This window comes from Syngnathus scovelli, chromosome 2 (assembly GCF_024217435.2).
Source record: "Syngnathus scovelli strain Florida chromosome 2, RoL_Ssco_1.2, whole genome shotgun sequence".
NCBI classification, from domain to species: Eukaryota; Metazoa; Chordata; class Actinopteri; order Syngnathiformes; family Syngnathidae; genus Syngnathus; species Syngnathus scovelli.
Window position 1 is genome coordinate 17,309,352 of NC_090848.1, and position 18,852 is coordinate 17,328,203.

Consider the following 18,852-nt stretch of genomic DNA (forward strand, 5'->3'; position numbering starts at 1 on the left):
GATCACAGGTTTTTTTTTTCTTTTGCGCCCTCATCTTCATGCAAATATGAACACAGCTGAGAGAAGAATCAGATTTAAGAAGAATAAACCGTGTGGAAAAATAACACTTTTACTTCCATTTGGGGTGCCACCCAAATATAGTCCCACATTCTTCAAGACTGATGTTTTAGAAAAAAAATCCAACAAGAGGAAACTGCTCTTTTGACACGGATGTTAGCTCACGAGACCCGAATTAAACAAATTGTTATCGCAGCAACACATATTCTCATGTCATTCCCTTCATCTAATGACAGCTAATGATTGAAGGGCATTAGTGATCCCATGGCTTCATTATGATTAACGCATTTTGTGTGCCCTCTATTTTCTCTGTACTCCTTCAAATCAAAGCAGTGCTGTGTTGCAGCCTGCTAATTCCTCAAGTGGGACTTCAGCAGCCACAGGTAGCCCCTCACTCCTGTGCGCAGATCAGCGACTCTGGGTGCAAGTAACCGCTAACGAGACTTTAAGAGGCCGAAAATAACAGAACCTCAACCACAAAATATTTTACATTGCACAATACCCACTACAGGCACTACAAGGTACTATTTCTAGTACTAAATCAGGTTTGGCTCCAAATACCAAGATGATGTCCATGTTCCTGCATCTCACACTGGCTGGTGAAGCTAATACACTGCATGTACAGTACTTTGGTCAAGAGTTGTACTGTAATTGTAAACAATGCAGGCTGCATGGCAAGGTGATACTATGGTAACCTGATTCGCTACTTTGAATAAAACGTCCTCACTTTTCAGAGGCAACCAGAGGAACATGTGAAAACTGCATTGGTTGCTGTCAACATCACTGTGCACCTAATTGGGGACTGCATGCAAAGATTGGCCAGATGATACCGGCGAACGCAGACTGAATCCGACCCCCATTCTGCATTCTGCACATGGATTTCAAGAGGTACATGCACTCATTGTGCAAGGACAAATTAAGCAGGGGGCAGAAAAAAGGAATTGCCGAGCACAGAGCAGACCACTGAAGTCGGCTAAATCTGCCAACACGATGTGGGGCTTTTCATCTCCCCTGACATCTCTTGTATAGCTTCCAAGACTGAGTCAAAAAGCAAGTACTTTTGGCTTTTTTTTTTTTTTTTTTTGCTGAATGTTGGCGCAATTTCTATTCTCTTTATTCCTCAGCAAAGCCGTGTCTGTATATCAGCTTTCATGATGTTCTAACAACCGAGTCACTCCAAAAGTGTCCTTGTCGTTGAATGAGAAATCCTCTCGGCCTTTGTTGCCTCAGCCGGTGGACCTTTTGATATGCACAAGTGAAGAAGGGGTGGATTTGGTTTGAAATAGTAAGTGTTGCTCGACTTCTTCAGGTTCAACAGATGCGACTTCACCTAGACAAAATTATTCAAGCCTGTTAACTCCAATGTGGTGCTAGACAGTTGTGTAATATTTGCGGAGCGCTGTCGAATGAGATCCGCATCATTTGAGGCCGATTCAAAAGCAAATAAAGCAAACATGAGTCCGAGCACACACAGCTGGCCCTTGAGACTCGGAATCCTGGGTAAACAAGCGCACGGCATGCCTCGGCACAGCTCAGCATTGGGGGCACATGAACCGCCCAACAATGGCTGATACACTCCTCTATAGCGGGGCTTAGCGCAATTTTATTACATTTGGCCCCTTTCAATAGACTGGACCAAAAGAGGATCACAGAATTTGTCATCAAATGGAGACAGCGGGCATTTGATGACACACACCTGCGCATTACGATAGAACCAAAACCTAGTATTCACAGTTAAACTCGGCCACAATATGGCAATATTAATATTCCAGCTGGTTATCAACACTTTTGGGCAGTCAAAGACACGGAAATACTGTTTGAATATCAACCAATTGAAAACGAAGCATATTTTAAAATAGACGAGATAAACACATTTTTTCACGAGACATACCTTTAGGTTTTCGCATATTTAGGGGCAAGTCTGTAAACCGTTCCAACAGTGTACACCATTTCCATCCATTTGTAAAGCGGGTTAGAAAAAGAATCGTGAAGTATGGTAGGCGAAGCTAACAGCTCGTGCTGCCCCGTATGCTAAGTTCGCGCTAAGCATATACATATATACATATATATATATATAAAACAAACAAAAATTGAGATCTCTCAGAAATCTTGAATGCAGCGCTTGACCACAAAACAATGGTGCTTCAAGTGCAATTGTATACTATTCAGGTAGTTTCAGTGTTGCAAAACTAGTCCAGAGTACTCATTCTTAGAATTTTGTATTGTGCAACATCATGTAACATGGGCATACATATGTGTGCAGTTGGTACACGGCTCATATCTACGGCGTACTGTTCAGATGTGCATCTCTGTGCATGTTCCTGCAGGGCCGAGGGGTTAAGAGAAGATAACGGGAGCAGACATTATTTGCTTCTGTCATGTCGGCTTATCATCAGGTCCCCCACATTGTGGTCGAGTCACACATGGATGCCGAGTGGGTGTACCTGAACACATCTCACGCACACGCACACGCACGCGCACACGCACGTATATGTATACAAATGCTCCTCCTTGAAGTTAACATGCAAGCATGCGCATGTACGCACACAAACACGTCCATAAACATGCATGTTTTTAAATAAGATCCGACGTCCAACCAAACAGTGAAGTCAACGTGTAAATTAACGGTTACTATGCAATGTCAGTCGTGGTATGTAACGTGCAAAATGGACGCTAGGTGGGGACCTTCTCCCTCCTCAAACCCTGCAGCATTGGCAAGTGTGTCAGGGGTTTTCTTCGATGCACTGGCTGGCTGCTTGAATGGTTGGATGGATGGATGGATGGATGGATGGATGGATGGATGGATGGATGGATGGATGGATGGATGGATGGATGGATGGATGGATGGATGGATGGATGGATGGACGGACGGACGGACGGACGGACGGACGGACGGACGGACGGACGGGCGGGCGGGCGGACGGACGGACGGGTGGCTAGATAGTTTATTTATACGATGAGGAAAGTGAATGTCACAGCAACAATATTCACACGTTGACTATCTCATCATTACGTAGCCTATTTTAAGTACGTATTACAACCACGCAGTAACTGAAATGGAGTGTGGATAGAGTTAAAATGAACACATCCTGTTATACATACTGTGCATCAATCTTATGCGCTCAGAGGAGTAACCAAATTTTAATCCGGCACTACTGGCACGCGGACAGATGTGCTCCGCCCCTCCCCTCCACTCCAACCCCCCTTAAACCGACCTGCCCGAACTGCTCCCCGAGTCGAAATGATTGACACGGAGCCATTCAGGCAGCCAATCGGAGAAAGAAGCGCCTTGTTTGCATAAAGCGGGCGCGCGCCATTGGCTGGCTGCGTGCTACTGCGAAAATTCCCTCGCGTGCCATGATCCCGCAGGCGGCGCACGTCCGGAAACTTACATAAAAATAGAAGTTTATTTATACCTAAACGTCGTTCATGTTTACATCTATTCTGTATTCTAACACCAGGAAGTTGATTATTGCCGAAGAAGAAAAAAGTGAAAACGTCAGAAACAAAATGATATATACTTCGTTTGTGTTAGAGATGTTCGCAGAAAACAGACGACAATTTTCTTTTTTTTTTCACGAGCACCGACTAAAGTTGGAAGCAAACATCCAAACGCATTCCCCCGCGTCTCACCTCCTCCCGACCCAGCCGCCCGCTCGACCGGCTTTGTTGTTCCTCGCTGCGGGTTGATTGAACAGCGCGTGACTGACGGTGCGCGGGGGTGTTGGCCAATCAGTGTCCGGGCTTGCGCCTACTTGGCGAGACGGTTCTGCCATTGGTTGAGGCGAGTGTGGGAAAGAATGCAGAGAAGCTTTCACACGATGTGGGAGCACGCGCGCTGGTATAAGTACTGTGGCGCGTGTCGGCCACAGAAGTCGAGACGCCGCCACTCGTGACTTAGTGGTGACACAATACTGACGACGGAAGTAGTTTTTCTTTTCTTTTTTTAAACAGGGCCGTTCGGTGGAGGAACTTTTTTTAAAAAAAAAAAATCTTGTCAACATCTATTTTCCCCAAGAAAGGATTTATCGATTTAATTCGTGTGGCCAAAACTGAGTAACGATGCCAGCCGACACCATGGAGAAGCAGACGGGGTCCCCGATGGCTGGTGCCCCTGCAAACGGATCCCACACGCCGGACAAGCCCAAAAATGCCAGTGAGCATAGAAAGGTAATTGTCGCCCTATGCAAGCGAATGAGTTTTATGATGCAGGATGTGCCGTGAATTCTGTATCATCGACAATTAACTGAACGGTGTCTCGACCATTATTCCTTCAGTCATCCAAGCCCATTATGGAAAAAAGACGCAGAGCAAGAATCAACGAAAGTCTCGGCCAACTTAAGACGCTCATCCTGGACGCGCTAAAAAAAGATGTAGGTCAACTTTAGTATTTTCACCTCTATGCTTCTTTTAAGATAAATTACACTTTAAATGGGTGAGATTTCCATTAAAGTTGAAATGCGTTTTCTCTAGAGCTCCAGACACTCCAAGCTGGAGAAGGCAGACATCCTAGAGATGACAGTGAAGCACTTGAGAAACCTGCAGCGAGTGCAGATGAGTGGTAAGTCGAATCCCCGCTCACACACTTTTATTTAGCAAAGGCGTCTATTTTACATTCCATAACAGCGACGGCACACCACCAAACACAAAATTCTCACAAACATGTATGTATACTGAAAGGACAAAACAGGTATTGTGTGATGGTAGTGGAAGAGAATTGTTCTTTTTTTGTAAATCAGCAGCTATTCTTGGCAATAGCATTTTAGATAAAAAGTCAAAGAGATAAACAATTACAATGCTTATTTCATATTGGAATTAACAAGGAATTCATTTTAAAAAAAGAGTAAGAATAATGCCTGGAAATGAGCGGGAAGAAGAAAATCTTATCGGAACCCCCCCTCTTTCTCACCAATATTATAACTTTGGTGCTCCCAAATGTGGCCTATGCATCGAAAATAATGTAGCGATGTCCAAATTTTGTATGGCTACCTAATGGCAAATGTAGTACACCAATGAAATGGTAGAAATAAAGTAAAAGAAAAATCCAATCCTCTACCCAAGAAAGCATTTGGTTGGTCTGTCACTGTATGAAACTTTATTTAATCTATAGTAATAATTCTAACCATTTAAATGAAATTGGATCGTTTCCAGCGCAATAACATGGGCATTTGGTCATAACACAGAGGCATTAAAAGCAAGTGATGAGACACAGGTCAGTGAGAAAGCATCACTAACATCAGTCTGTCTCCTCCTTTTTCTCCAGCGGCCGCTCTCTCCCCTGACGCCGCCGTGCTGAGCAAGTTCAGAGCTGGCTTCAACGAGTGCATGAACGAGGTCACGCGCTTCTTGTCCACTTCGGAGGGAGTGAACGTGGAGGTGAGGTCGAGGCTGCTCACCCACCTGTCGGGCTGCTTGAGCCAGATGATGGCCATCAACTACTCGCAGCAGGCCGCGTCCCAGCAAGCTCACCTCTCCCAGCCCCTGCATGTCCAGCTGCCCTCCACCCTGCCCATCAGCCCGGGCGCCGCCATGGCCTCCAAGCTCAGCCCGGCCGAGGTCGCTTCCCCCAAGGTGTTTGGCGGCTTCCAGCTGGTGCCCGCCTCCGATGGACAGTTTGCTTTCTTGATCCCCAACCCGGCCTTTGCAGCAGCCACAGCCCCAGTGATCCCACTTTATGCGAACGCCGGGCTGCCCATGGCGGTCAACGGGCCCTCGGCGGGCACCGCCGCCTCACCTGTACACGGCATGACCTCCTTCTCTGGGGGATCCCAGGCGGTCAGCCCGGTAGGAGTGAGTCCCGGTCCGGACGGCGGCGAGGTTGTGTGGCGGCCTTGGTAGCGCCTCGCCACCAAAAGCCAGCGTGGGGAACACAACCATGGAACTGTGGGACTGCCACTACGTTTGAATTCAGACCTGCAGCTGTTACGAGGATCTAACCTGTGACATTTCTGTTACGCCACCCCGAAAATCTTCATGTGGCACTTTTTGTTTTGTTTCGTTTTATGGAACAGAAGCCTTTGATGGATCATTATCATTTATGACCAGTTCCAATTGGATCTTGGTGATAAATAACCTGTACATGCAGATGTGTTGATTTATAGGATTTTTGCTATAAAGTACTTTTTATAAAAAGGTTTAGTTTTGTACAGAGTTGTTCTTGATTGTTACACCAAAGCTGTTTTCTATTGTTTTGCTGTTTGTTAAAGAAAGAACTGGTATTCTTCCAATGTTTGAATAAATACTGTTGAAAAATACAGTATCTGTGTTAAGTCCATTTTTGCCTGTCTTTTAAATCCAAATTAGAACCTTACGCACGCACACACACACGCATACGCACGCACACACACACGCTCAATCATTGACTTACAAACCTGTCTCCAAGTCAAAATTAATATTTTGTGTGGGGATTTGTCCTTGTGTGCAACTTGAATTGGCAACTTTTCAGTCAAGCTTGGCGAGATTTCTTCACATCTGGCTGTAGGTGGGACAAAGGATTCTATTTTTTTCTCTTTCTCACTTGCCTGTTTTGAAAAAAATATAAGTTCTATGGGGCATCTCATCCAAAATGCAGCGGGAGCTCGCAAAAGTCTATTCATGAGCTGGGGAAATGTGCTCGGGGGTTAATGTCACAAACAGATTGAATTCAATCAAGAACATGAGAATCCTCTCTTCCTTTTGTCTGCCAAATGTTCAATTCCATCCCCCTCTAGTGGGCTTGTGACGCATCTTGAATGGGGAAAGTGAGGGAATTTGGCCAAGCAGTTGCATGAACTCGTTAAATGTGACTAAAATCTTACGTTTACTCTGCACATCCGTTGCACACAGCACTCCATTATGTCAACTCCCATCTTCCTTAGACGTAACCCCTCCCTGCAGTGAAATGGGCTCCAAATCCGGGGGATGTATTCTGTATGGTGGCGTGGTGCTTGCCGTGTGTCAGCAATCGGTGACTTGCAGCCCCCCCCCCTCCACCCGCACACACGCACACACACACACGCACACACGAGATTAGATTACCGCAGCTCCGTTTTCCCAGCCAAGTATGCATGTGTCTGTTGCAGAGAATTTTAATTTTATTTTAATATAAATTTTATTCACGCGGAATTTCTGTGCGTGTGTAAATAACTTTTTTTAATGGTTATATCGTCATTGCGTGCGAGTCTGATTCACCTCATCCGGTGCAATGCCCTGCGGATGACACGGTGTCTAAACGACACACTGAAGTCTCCTTTGCATAGAGCCGCAGCCAAACAGCAGTTGGCAGCGAGTCTGGCCTCTGCGGTTTTTCTTACTGCCTGCGCGTCTGAGTCAATAGTTCAGCGATGCCTTTGAGGAGTCGAGGTCGTGAGAAGCGAACGAACTAGTCCGCCTGTGGTCGGGCACGGGGCCAGCCATTAAAATCCCCGCCCGCAGGCCGCGAGCGCAGCCGCAAGCGCAAAGGTGTGGAGGCGGACACCCGCGAGTGAGCCTCACGGTCCGGTGGAAATGAATAAATAAAGAGACTCGGGTGGGTCGAAATGTTTATCCAAGAGTCAACGGTTAAAACAAGTCGAGCGAGTCTATTTTGACAGATATTATTGGGAGCACTTAAGCAGTACACGGGCTCGTGTTGCATTTGAATGATTTGACTCGCATTCAGATTTTGTTTCACGAGAAGGAATTTGGTTAAACGAAACGGGCGGGAAAACCCCTTTCCCGATGATGAAAAGGATTCCTATGGAAGGTTGAATGTCCCTCGGGGACGTGGCCGTCACATCCCATGGGAGCAGCGGCTTTTGAGGGGGTCGGGGTCGTCCGAGGAGCCACAATCTATCACTCTCATTAGCGACTCAATGGGCTGAACGCGCGCAACACGTTGCCGCCAAACGTTCACCATCAAATCTCCCTCCAAATTTACAATTGCCATTGTGTATAGACGCGGCTGTGTTTACAGCCAGCACTTGAGTGCTTTTCGTATGCAAGTTGAGCTGCGACAATGACAAGCGCGTCTCTCTCACGCCCGAATGTTGCGCTTCTCAACGAGAAGCGAGGCATGGCACCCATTTTACATAAGAAAAAAATATTTACGGCACACCATTAAACAGCACAAAAACGATGAGTAATGATGAGCCCTATCAATTTTGGCATTCATTTATATCATTTATTTAGCACTTTGACATTTCTCTGAAATGTAAAGTGCATTATGATCACGATTATTATTATTATTGAATGTGAAAGCAGTTATTCTGTGTGGCATGAATTCTAACAGATTTAGTTTCATTTCAGCATGCGTGGGTGAAATGTGTGCAAGTGTGTGTTCTGGCTAGATGGTTTTCCACCTGTTTTCCTGAGAAGCAAAGGGGGGTGGTGACATGTTAAAAAGCTGTTGAAGCTCAGGAAAAATACAATTTGATTCCTCACCCTGAGTGTTTGCGGGCAACAACTATGAGGGAACTTAATCTTCCTCACTTTACATTTCCTGTGTGTCTTTGTATTTATAGCGTACAGTGCGGAACGTGGAGGTTATCCCGGGTGGCCTGTGGCATCAAGCCTGATCAAGTATCACAGCGTCCGTGTGCCACTTGGGCTTCGGTCTTTCCCACAAGTTGTTTACAAGGCAAGTGTCTGAGGTTAGGTTTGGCTTTTCAGCGCCTTCTCCGCTTTCACTGCGCGAGGTCTGCAAGCCATTGCAGCTAGTGCAGATTCCAATAAAGAAAGTAGAAAAGTTCCCCTGAGAACGGGTCATTCTGATGACTAGATTTAAGAGCGCATTTGATTTATGTAGTCTTTATCTATCGTGGGGTCATCCCTGGCTATCCTCTGCAATGTGCAGCTGTTATTCTATTTTAGTTCTAGATTGCCGCAGCGATAAATGCTTGACTAATGGCACTCACATTGGCAATATGATAATTAAATGGCTTTTAATTGTGATGAAGTAAGAACAACTGTGAAATTATTTTTAGTTATAAATGAAAAATCAAGGTAGCATTGCGTTAGGCTTTATAACTAAAATGGCTGCCACCTGCATCATAATGGAAAAATCTCTGTCGACGTGGCATATTTGCAACAATCCTCGACTATATTGCAATTCCTGTTTCGGATTTTTTTGCAAATGTTCTTGCAACACTCTGTATTTGTCTGTATTGTTTGATCAATATTTTTGTGTTAAACATTGCGCTTGTTCCCTCAATATGGTTGAAGGGGTTTGTGTTGTTTTAAAAGTGTGTTTAAAGACCATGAAAAAAGTTCTGCAAATGTCATGGACATATTATAGAAGAAAGGAAATTAAATGCTGGATGCCCTCATGTCATGTCTTTTGTTTACTTTAATGCACCATTTCTTTGCTGAATGCAATGTCTAGTAATATACTGAACGTCTGATCAGGATTTACTCTTAGAAACTGTAGCTGGTGATCCGATCTAATTGTTCAGTGGCACCTAATTGTTTTGGGTGTGTAGGTGTGTGCACGTTTGTGTGTCCGTGTGTCACATTGTCCGAGCACATGTCTGTACATGTTCCAAGTCTAACAAACATTTCAGGACAACCAGGAAAATAAAGATTACTTAATGACGACTGAAAGCTCGCTTGAAACAATAAAATTACAAGTTTTACTTTTTACATATACTATGTAGTTGAGACATCATTGGGCCTCCACAAGCGGACGGAATAGCAGTAGCGGAAGTTTATTTTTGGGGTGGAAAAATAGGCTGATATTTCAGCATTTTATTTGGTATCAAGTTCCTGATTTGGGAATGGACAAAATATAGCTAATGAATACTGTAATTATCATACAAAACTGCTGTCACACTTAATGTCTAGTAGTGCACGCAATAGTACGAGTTTGAGCACCCCGGTATAGACAATCCAATTCCAGCCTGCCACGCAATTCCTCACCATCCAAATCAGACAATAATGGAGAGTACAAGTGTTTCATTTGGCAGATACAATTCTGGCACTTCAGTGAGGTGTGATAAAAGGGTTCTTTCCTGAACAGTCATCCCAGAGCACCGAGGCCTTGCCATGCCGCTTAAATCAGGTGGTGACAGCTGCACTGTCTCTTTAGCACTGTGGGAGGAGGGTGAGTGGGTTGGGAGTGAGCATTGACTCTCAAACAGGATGTCCTGGTTACTCGTCCCATCTCACAGACTGTCCCTTTGTGTGTGCTTTAACATTTGGGAAAATCTTATAAGCAGATGTGGCCAGGTTTTGTTATGGTTCCATCCGCCTTTTAATCCTTGTGCTCTTCCTTCCCTTCGCTTCCACACAACCAACAACCAGCAATTTGACATTGTATTTATTGAACCAAGAGAGCTCTGGGAAGTGAGCATAAACAAAACAAAACAAACAACGACACGAGATAGTGAGTGCAAATGCGAGGAAGCGTGAAAGCGAGTACGTGCGCAAACACGTGCTGATGTCAGCACGCAATTGCACGAAGGCGTGATTATAAGCACCCATAGCCTCTCTGTACCTAAAAAGTCATTGTTTGCCACATAGTTCCATAAAACTAAATTCATACATATGAGCTCAGCTCCGCCTGAGACAGATCATCCAACCATCATGCAGAAGCCAAGCATCCGGGCGGGCCCACTGCCCCATACGCCTCCAGGGACGCTGAGCATCCGATAGACGTGATAAAACAGCCCAGCATTTATGCAATGACTGTCCAGTTTGGTGCAGTGGAACAACCCACTCTATCAAACAGTAGGCACTCAGCGTCTGACTGTATAATAAAATTAAAGTGCTGTGGCGCTGCGACGAAAGAATGACAAGGAAGTTACTTGAGAGAAGTAGCAAATTCGGCACATATTTAGTCAATGAACATTTCAATGTTTTTTTTCATTTGGTGGGTGGGGCATTTTAGGGGAACCTGAGTTTCCCTTGCCATCTCAGAGCAATCGGCACGGCAGTCCAGCCCTGGCTACTACAAAGAAATGGAAAAGAATGGCAGCTAACTGCAGTTCGCATACCGAAGAGAGGCTGAAACAACTGCAAAAGGAGCAACACAAGAAGAAATCAAAACCACTTAGACAAGACGGAGAAGCAAAGAATGGAAAGACCAGAATATTACTCAACAAGAAAATCAAGAAGGAAGAAACTGGTGAGAGTAGGATAATAGTCCAAAATCTGTTTCCAAAAACGTAAAAGGGTGGCCGATCGGAAAAGGGTGGAATGCTCTCTCCGGATCGGGGATGAGATCCTTCCCCAAGTGGAGGAGTTCAAGTATCTTGGAGTCTTGTTCACGAGTGAGGGGAGGATGGAGCGCGAGATCGACAGGCGGATCGGTGTAGCGTTGGCAGTAATGCGGACCCTGTACCGGTCCGTTGTGGTGAAGAGAGAGCTGAGCCAAAAGGCAAAGCTTTCAATTTACCGGTCGATTTACGCTCCTACCCTCACCTATGGTCACGAGCTAAGGGTCGTGACCGAAAGAACGCGATCCCGGATACAAGCGGCCGAAATGAGGTTTCTCCGCAGGATGTCCGGGCTCTCCCTTAGAGATAGGGTGAGAAGCTCGGTCATCCGGGAGAGACTCGGAGTAGAGTCGCTACTCCTCCACGTAGAGAGGAGCCAGATGAGGTGGCTCGGGCATCTTATCAGGATGCCTCCTGGACGCCTCCCTGGGGAGGTGTTCCGGGCATGTCCCACCGGTAGGAGACCCCGGGGACGACCCAGGACGCGCTGGAGAGACTATGTCCCTCAGCTGGCCTGGGAACGCCTTGGGATCCCCCGGGATGAGCTGGATGAAGTGGCTGGGGAGAGGGAAGTCTGGGAGTCCCTCCTAAAGCTGCTACCCCCGCGACCCGACCCCGGATAAGCAGAAGAAGATGGATGGATGGATGGATGGATGGATGGATGGATGGATGGATGGATGGATGGATGGATGGATGGATGGATAATTGGCCGTTTGATGGCAATGCAGGTAAGGTGCGTACAGGAGGCTCCGCCTTTTCTTGATAGCAACTGAAAAAATACAGACACACCAGGCAGGATCATGCTCATCACAGTTGCTTTAGTGAAAGTAACCAAGACCGTAAAGTAAAACTGGACACTGTACAAATGTGAAGTAAACAACTGCTTGTAATAAAAAGTGCAATGTCTATTGTGAAACTGGCCACACTAGGCTTACTTATGCAATAAGACCAGCTTTTTCTTTCTTTTTGCTGCTACTTTTATCATACCCTGGGAAGGTAAACACTCTTTGTCTCTGCTCATGTTGTTCTTGTAGCAACTGTTGAACAGTGTGTGCCCCACTTGTGGTTTCATTGCATGGATTGTCATGCAGGAGGCACAGGAGACAAGTGTCAATAAGGCCATGGGCCCTCGCCAAATAAATGTGGCCAAAGAATTGGAAAGAATGCAGCTGGGTACACACGTCGGCACACACGCACTCACGTACACACGCACTCGCGCTCACACACTCAGATTGTTGGAATAAAATGAAATAAAACATTAAATAACATAAAATTGAAATCTGTATCAATATAATTTGTTTTCTGTTTGAATACTTCTTAGACTAATGTGGCACAAAATAATAATGTAGATTTTTAAAAGTTTATAGGTGCCGTAATTACTAATGAATTAATTGACAACTATTTCATCAAATAAATAATTATGTGTGTGTGTGCGTGCGCGTGCGTGTATGTGTGTGCGTGTGCGTGTGCGTGTGCGTGTGTGTGTGTGTGTGTGTGTGTGTGTGTGTGCACATGTGCGCATTTTGATCTTTGCAGGGTGGATCACTCTTCCAGAACAACCACTCATCTCTGATCATCGTCTGCTCTTGAGGTTTAAGAGACTGGGCCTCATGATGAATACGTGATAAGATTAGTGATGGGCACACACACACTCACGCACACACAGACATGCGCGCATACTCACACACACACACACACACACACACACACACACACACACACACACACACACACACACACACACACACACACACACACGCACACACACACACACACACACACACACACACACACACACACACACGCATACGCACACACAGTCTTGCGTGTTATTCTCAGCACATTCACAAGGGGAATCCCACCTTGTGTTAATGTCTAGTTGTCTGTACACCTCACCTCAATATATTTTTTTATGAATGAATCACTTGTCAAAGTGAAATAAAGTTGTTGTTTTTCACCCGCTTCGTCATAGTGCAGTCAAGGTTTCAACCAGCTGTCAGATCTCTTGGATCTGTACAGTGGGAGTTGGTGACTTGAAAAGACTGAGCCATACATGTTATTAAAGCATTGGAGTAGTCATAAACCTTCAGATTAGAATGAGATTAGAATATGTGGATTTATACTCAAAAATTGTTTTTTGCTGTCAGAAAGTTAGCCATTTTTAATACCGTACGTTTTAGTGGTGTATCTTGGTTGTATAATTGTAAACGCTGTTCCTAACATTTTCCCATCAAATTCTACTTATGAATTAGGTAACCAAAACACTTAGTTCTGCAGCTATACAACTCTTTTGATCCTTTAAGATTGTGTAAAGCAGGGAAAGTATGGCGAAAGCAGTAACAGGTTACTGCTCATGTACAAGTCTACACAAGTAAAAATACAATTATTTAGTGCGTAAGAGTATAATTATGCCTAATATAATAAAAAGTTACTTTTTTAATGGGAAGGTCCTGCAAATTGCTGAAAAAAAACGAGGTGCTCAAGCACAGCCTTTAGAAATGAACATTATGCAAGAGAACATCAGAATGTCCTCTCAAATAAAATTTTCAACTGTGATCATTGAGGGCAGATTGCAATAGTATTATGAAAAATAAGTCTACAACGGAAACACTGCAATAGTTTCCAGGATATTTTTTGTTCTGGATGTTTTCCTACTCTATAACAGATTCGATATAAAATGTAGCATACAGAAACAATACTTAAAATAGAACGCACAAAACAACAGCGAAGTTAAAACAATGACTCACTCATGCACTCACACTCATATTTGTCCCACTAGCATTTTTGCAATTGTTCAGGCATTGTTGTGTTCTTAATTGAATATATTAGTCAATATCACATTTTAGAATTCTGTATATTTGTTTTGTGATGAAAGTCAAAATTAATTCACAAGTAAAGCTTTCCGATGTAGAAAAAGTATTATTATGATTTAAACAAAGTCTGCTGTCGACAATCATTCCAGCCTGGCTCTGTCATCCGTGAATGCGTCTGGGAACGCCTGATGTGTGCGTCACGGTTAACGTTTGTATATTTGTGCGGAGCGTACAGGGTCACGCCCCCCTGCCGTGTGGCCGTGCGCTGACTGACAGCCCCAGTTCGTCTGTACAATAGCTGATCTTTGCTGCGCCTCTGACTGTATCAACACAAAGTGGGATGGCTCCCCCGTGCAGAACTCACAGTATTGATTACTCGGCCAAGACCCCACAGCCGCACTCTTTGTCCCGCGCTCTTTTCTTGGCTGCCAATCAATACCTCTTTGTGTTGATTTATACCCATTGACAAATCACTCTGCCCCATTGCCTTTGTAAGGTTGTCAATCAAGAGGAAGGTGTTGGCTTATTGGTTCCTCCTTTAGTGCAAACTTTCACATTCCAAGCTTCAAGAGTAGCTTAGAATAATACTACCGGGCAGAATGCACCACAAGGCTTTAATGAATCTGTGTGAATTAGTCGATCAAGAAAATCAAAAAAGTCAAAGTGACTTTCTTTTTTCCTTTAAGTGTATTATTATTTTTGTAGAGATCAGAATTGCTTTTATTGTCATTATAATTTTCATTACAACAAAATTACCTTGCAGGTGCATAAAAATGACAACCAAATAGACCAAATGTAAATTTATGCAATACAGTAATGATCTAAGTAATATAAATAAGAAAAAAATATGTGAGCAAGGGTTTTATGAACTGGAAAATACGTATATTATTATCATTATTATTATTATTATTGCAGAGGCCTTGGTGAAAAATAGCTCAACAATAGAAATTGAAGAACTCAAAAACTGGTGCTGGACTTTTGAACAGTGTCTATGTTTATAACCAATTAGATTGTTATTCAAACCCCAGACACTAATAATCTATGGGTAAACTTGAACCAATTTGAATATATACGTACAATCACCAGAAAACACCAAAATAATCGCATTCCAAAGTTGTGTACAGCCCATGCTGGAATGCCTGTCTTGACATCACAACTCTTCACACACAAAGCTGATTGCAAATTAATTGCTTGTAGCATTATCTTCATCCTTTGGACCAGACAGTGTGGGCGCCCGTCAAGCTTTCAGCTGAGATGTCTTGTGAAGTCATTTAAAGCTTATTCGAGTCCAGGAAGGACGTGACCGCCGTCGTCAGCTGTTCATGAAGCCCAAGTGTATTAGTGAGCATTGGGACAACAAATCTTTGGCTTCTGCAGCTGTAAGCAGATGCAAACCGATGTGTTTATCCCACAATTCAGTGCATCCTTTCATTTGTGGCCTGTTGCCATAAGTCAGCGGTGGTGGTCAGAGGTTTCCACCTCTAGACACAACAGTCTGTACGGGAAAAACAACTCTCTGATGCTTCAGTCTTCCTATATTGTCTGGGAGGATTCCTAGTTGCGAGAGCCCCATTGTTCCAGTGTCTTTGTAGTCCAGGTCCATTGCAATTGAGGGGATTTCCTCTTTCGTGGCTATTTTTAAATCTGTGTGTGAATTCAAGGGAGCTCTATGTATTGCTGCGGCACACGTGTCGGGTCACATGGTCCCAGATGATGCACGCATGTCGGGTAGCCATTCGGTCAAAGGCGGGCTTTGTTGAAATAAGATTCGTATGTCATACTCACAGCGTGCTTAATTGAGATGGACGCTAGGCGCGTATCTCAAATTTCACGGCGCGTTTCCGGTTTGACAGCTCCAGTGGGGTCGTTTAAGACAGATCTACATGGAGTGTCGCTCGCTCAAGTGTTTCAGGGAGCTTCAGCAAGCTACCTGGGGGTCTCTGACCTCTCAGGAAAATAGTCTCCTCGGGTCCCTCCCCCTGACAGCATCAATGGAGGCGTCCATGCATCGGACGGGCGGCTGGGTGACCGGGGTGAGATGACAGGTCATATCCAGAAGGGCCTGTCACCTCTGGATCAAATCATCAGTAAAGGCTTCTTCCGGATCACTCCCACCCTGTCACCTTAGTTCACGTCACATGACACTACCCGATGACCTTTTGTTATGTTTGCTCTGACCAAAGATGTCAGTGTTAGCGTGTGTATTCCCCAAACATAACATCTAGTTTTCAAAAATTAGGTTCAGAACCCAAAACTGGTCCGGATTCTGTTTTTATTGGCTAGTTGTCTGTAAGCTGTTAGCTTGTTAAGTTATTGTTTTGTATCTTATACACTGACTAGTCACAACATTGGGCACACGTTGATGCTTAAGTCACAATTTCTGCTTCCCATGCGGTGCATCACATCCTTCTCGGCATACAAAAAGGCAGCATGACATCACCACATAGCTTAGTGGTGAGTCATGAAGCAGGTCAACTCTTGAATGTCTTTTTCACACACAACTTAACTTACTAATAGAATCAGACCCTCTCTGGCCCGGAGGGATTTACACTTTACATTTCTATGTCTACTATCTGCATTTTATCTTCATACTGATAATCGCAAGGTCTTTAATGTGCTCATTTTGGAAACCATCAAGACTCATCCAAAACGCACTGACACAACTGCCATAAACATCACCTTCATCATCACCACATACATCACCATTTATGTTATATTTAAAATAAAAAAAACTTACTAAATACGTAAACACAATATATCCTATTCACAAACCATGCTGATGATAAAAAGGAGAGTGCAGATTGTAACTGATGTGTTTTGCTCGACCAAATTGGCCTGCTCTGACCAACTGACCTGGAGAAGATGAATTATTTAAAATCTGTTTGTTCAAAGTAACAAAAATGCTCCCATTGCTAATATTCGGTTTCTGTTCTAGATTAGATTGTCACGGCAACACAAAGGATAAAATCTGATTGGCCAAAATAGCTAACATCCACATACAGAACTGAAAGTAGCTCTGTCAACGAAAAAGCAAAGCAAATGAAGACAAAAAAACTGTTGGGAATAAACTAAGGCAATTTCATGGAACAATTATTAGAAATTGGGTCAATGCTTTTAATAGTGTTTGGGGCAGAAGAGAAGTGCATAAAATACAATACAGTTCACTTCCTGCGGAGTCACAGGCCTTATCTTTTCTAAAAATGTTCGTTTATCCACTACTAGTTATACACAGTTGTGTGTGTGTGTGTGTGTGTGTGCGTGTGTGTGTGTGTGTGTGTGTGTGTGTGCGTGCGTGTGTGTGCGTGTGTGTGCGTGTGTGTGTGTGTGTGTGTGTGTGTGTGTGTGTGTGTGTGTGACCGAACCTAAAAGAAATAATATTAATTGGGCCTTAGAATGTTTCATCAGGAGTGCTTTTTCCACCCGCTTCTGGGTATTTGGGATGCATTCCTTCTATTCCACACTTCCAACCCAGCACATCAAACAATTCACAAGATGGAATGTGGTGGATTAGCATCATTGCAAATTAAAGCTCTTCTTGGTATTTAAATTATTATTTTATTTTATTATTATTATTTTATTATTATTTAAATTATGTACTCTTTATTTTAAACATGACTCTGATGTGCATATGAATGTAAAAGCAGAGGGAAAGAAAGCCTTTGTTAATGACTTCATGATGAATTCTCCCACTTTACACAGCGGCTTTTTCACCAGCCGTTTACTTCTTGTGCAGGGCAATGGAAACTTGATAAAAAAGTTTATCTTACCATGAAGTGAGTAGGCACAGATAAATGGCTAATGTGGGGCTTTGTCCATCAATGCAGTCAGCCTTTTGGGGGTCCAGCGACTGGGCAGGTTCAGACCATATGTCATCATTCCAAGCCTTTGTGTGGGCGTGTCTCTGTGGCAACCGCATCAGCTGTGGGCATTGTGTGGGACGATTCAATGGCCCATATATTCATTGCGGGGCGAGAGTGGGCCCTGCAACAGAAACAAATTGATACATACAAGGCTTCAGCCCCATTTGGCTCGCATGACGCATTTCAAATGGTTAAAAAAGAACATTTGAGTCTGTTAGAAACGTTGAGAAAGCTCGGTCACCATGGCGACCGAGTCGCCAAAGCAGGCCATGGGCCATTAAACTCCAATCAGATGTAAATTTGGGCTGCTCCTACAGCTGACACAAACTAAACAGTTTGTTTGACAATTCACATGTCATCGTAATGGCTTTTTATTCCCGTGGCCTTTGTTTGAATGAAGAGACTTACAAACCCTCATTGATTTATTATTACAGGTCACTTAGGAAGCCGGTGGATTGCTTGTTTATTACTCACTCACTGTCTGATGGATATAAGGATTATAAAGCGCACCGGAGCCCCTTATAAGTCAAGGAAACAAGCCTGGTAACTGTAGTTGAAGTAGACTGCACTGTAATAATAATACGTATAACAATAAAATTATATATAAGTATACAAAATAAGACTATGTGAAGGAGACAAAGAATGTTTTGAAAAGAAAAAAGTCGGCAACAAATTGTTGTATATGGTAACTGTTGGTGGTGTTTTGAGTGTAGAGCTGTGATGGCTTGTGGAAGGAAGGTGTCTTTGGCTCTTTTGGTTCTGGTCCCATAGACCTGACAGAAGGCAGAAAGTCAGAGAGGTGGTGGGCACGGTGCGTGTGATACCTCTGATTGTCTGATCACCTTTGCTGTGTTCTCAAATTTTGGGATGGGTAATTTTTTGTCAATATTTTTTTTTCATTTCTTTACAACAATATTGTGCTAAAAGAACACTTTGGACTTAAGACAAGTC

At 43.9% G+C, this 18,852-nt stretch overlaps 1 protein-coding gene across 1 annotated transcript; it reads left to right on the forward strand.

Annotated features, from left to right (window-relative positions):
- The first annotated feature begins 3,888 nt into the window (after positions 1-3,888).
- her9 (hairy-related 9) lies at positions 3,889-6,311 on the forward strand. Its single transcript, XM_049754481.2, has 4 exons — positions 3,889-4,227; positions 4,335-4,430; positions 4,531-4,618; positions 5,321-6,311. Exons 1-4 carry the CDS (start codon positions 4,120-4,122, stop codon positions 5,893-5,895), a joined length of 867 nt encoding a protein of 288 aa, XP_049610438.1. The 5' UTR covers positions 3,889-4,119; the 3' UTR covers positions 5,896-6,311.
- Positions 6,312-18,852: the final 12,541 nt, after the last annotated feature.

Bases quoted from the DNA above. Each gene is read 5' to 3' on its own strand.
- her9 (XM_049754481.2), top strand. From the start codon at position 4,120: ATGCCAGCCGACACCATGGAGAAGCAGACGGGGTCCCCGATGGCTGGT. The intron at 4,431-4,530 runs GTAGGTCAACTT...CGTTTTCTCTAG, and splicing joins TGGACGCGCTAAAAAAAGAT to AGCTCCAGACACTCCAAGCT. The intron at 4,619-5,320 runs GTAAGTCGAATC...CTTTTTCTCCAG, and splicing joins GCAGCGAGTGCAGATGAGTG to CGGCCGCTCTCTCCCCTGAC.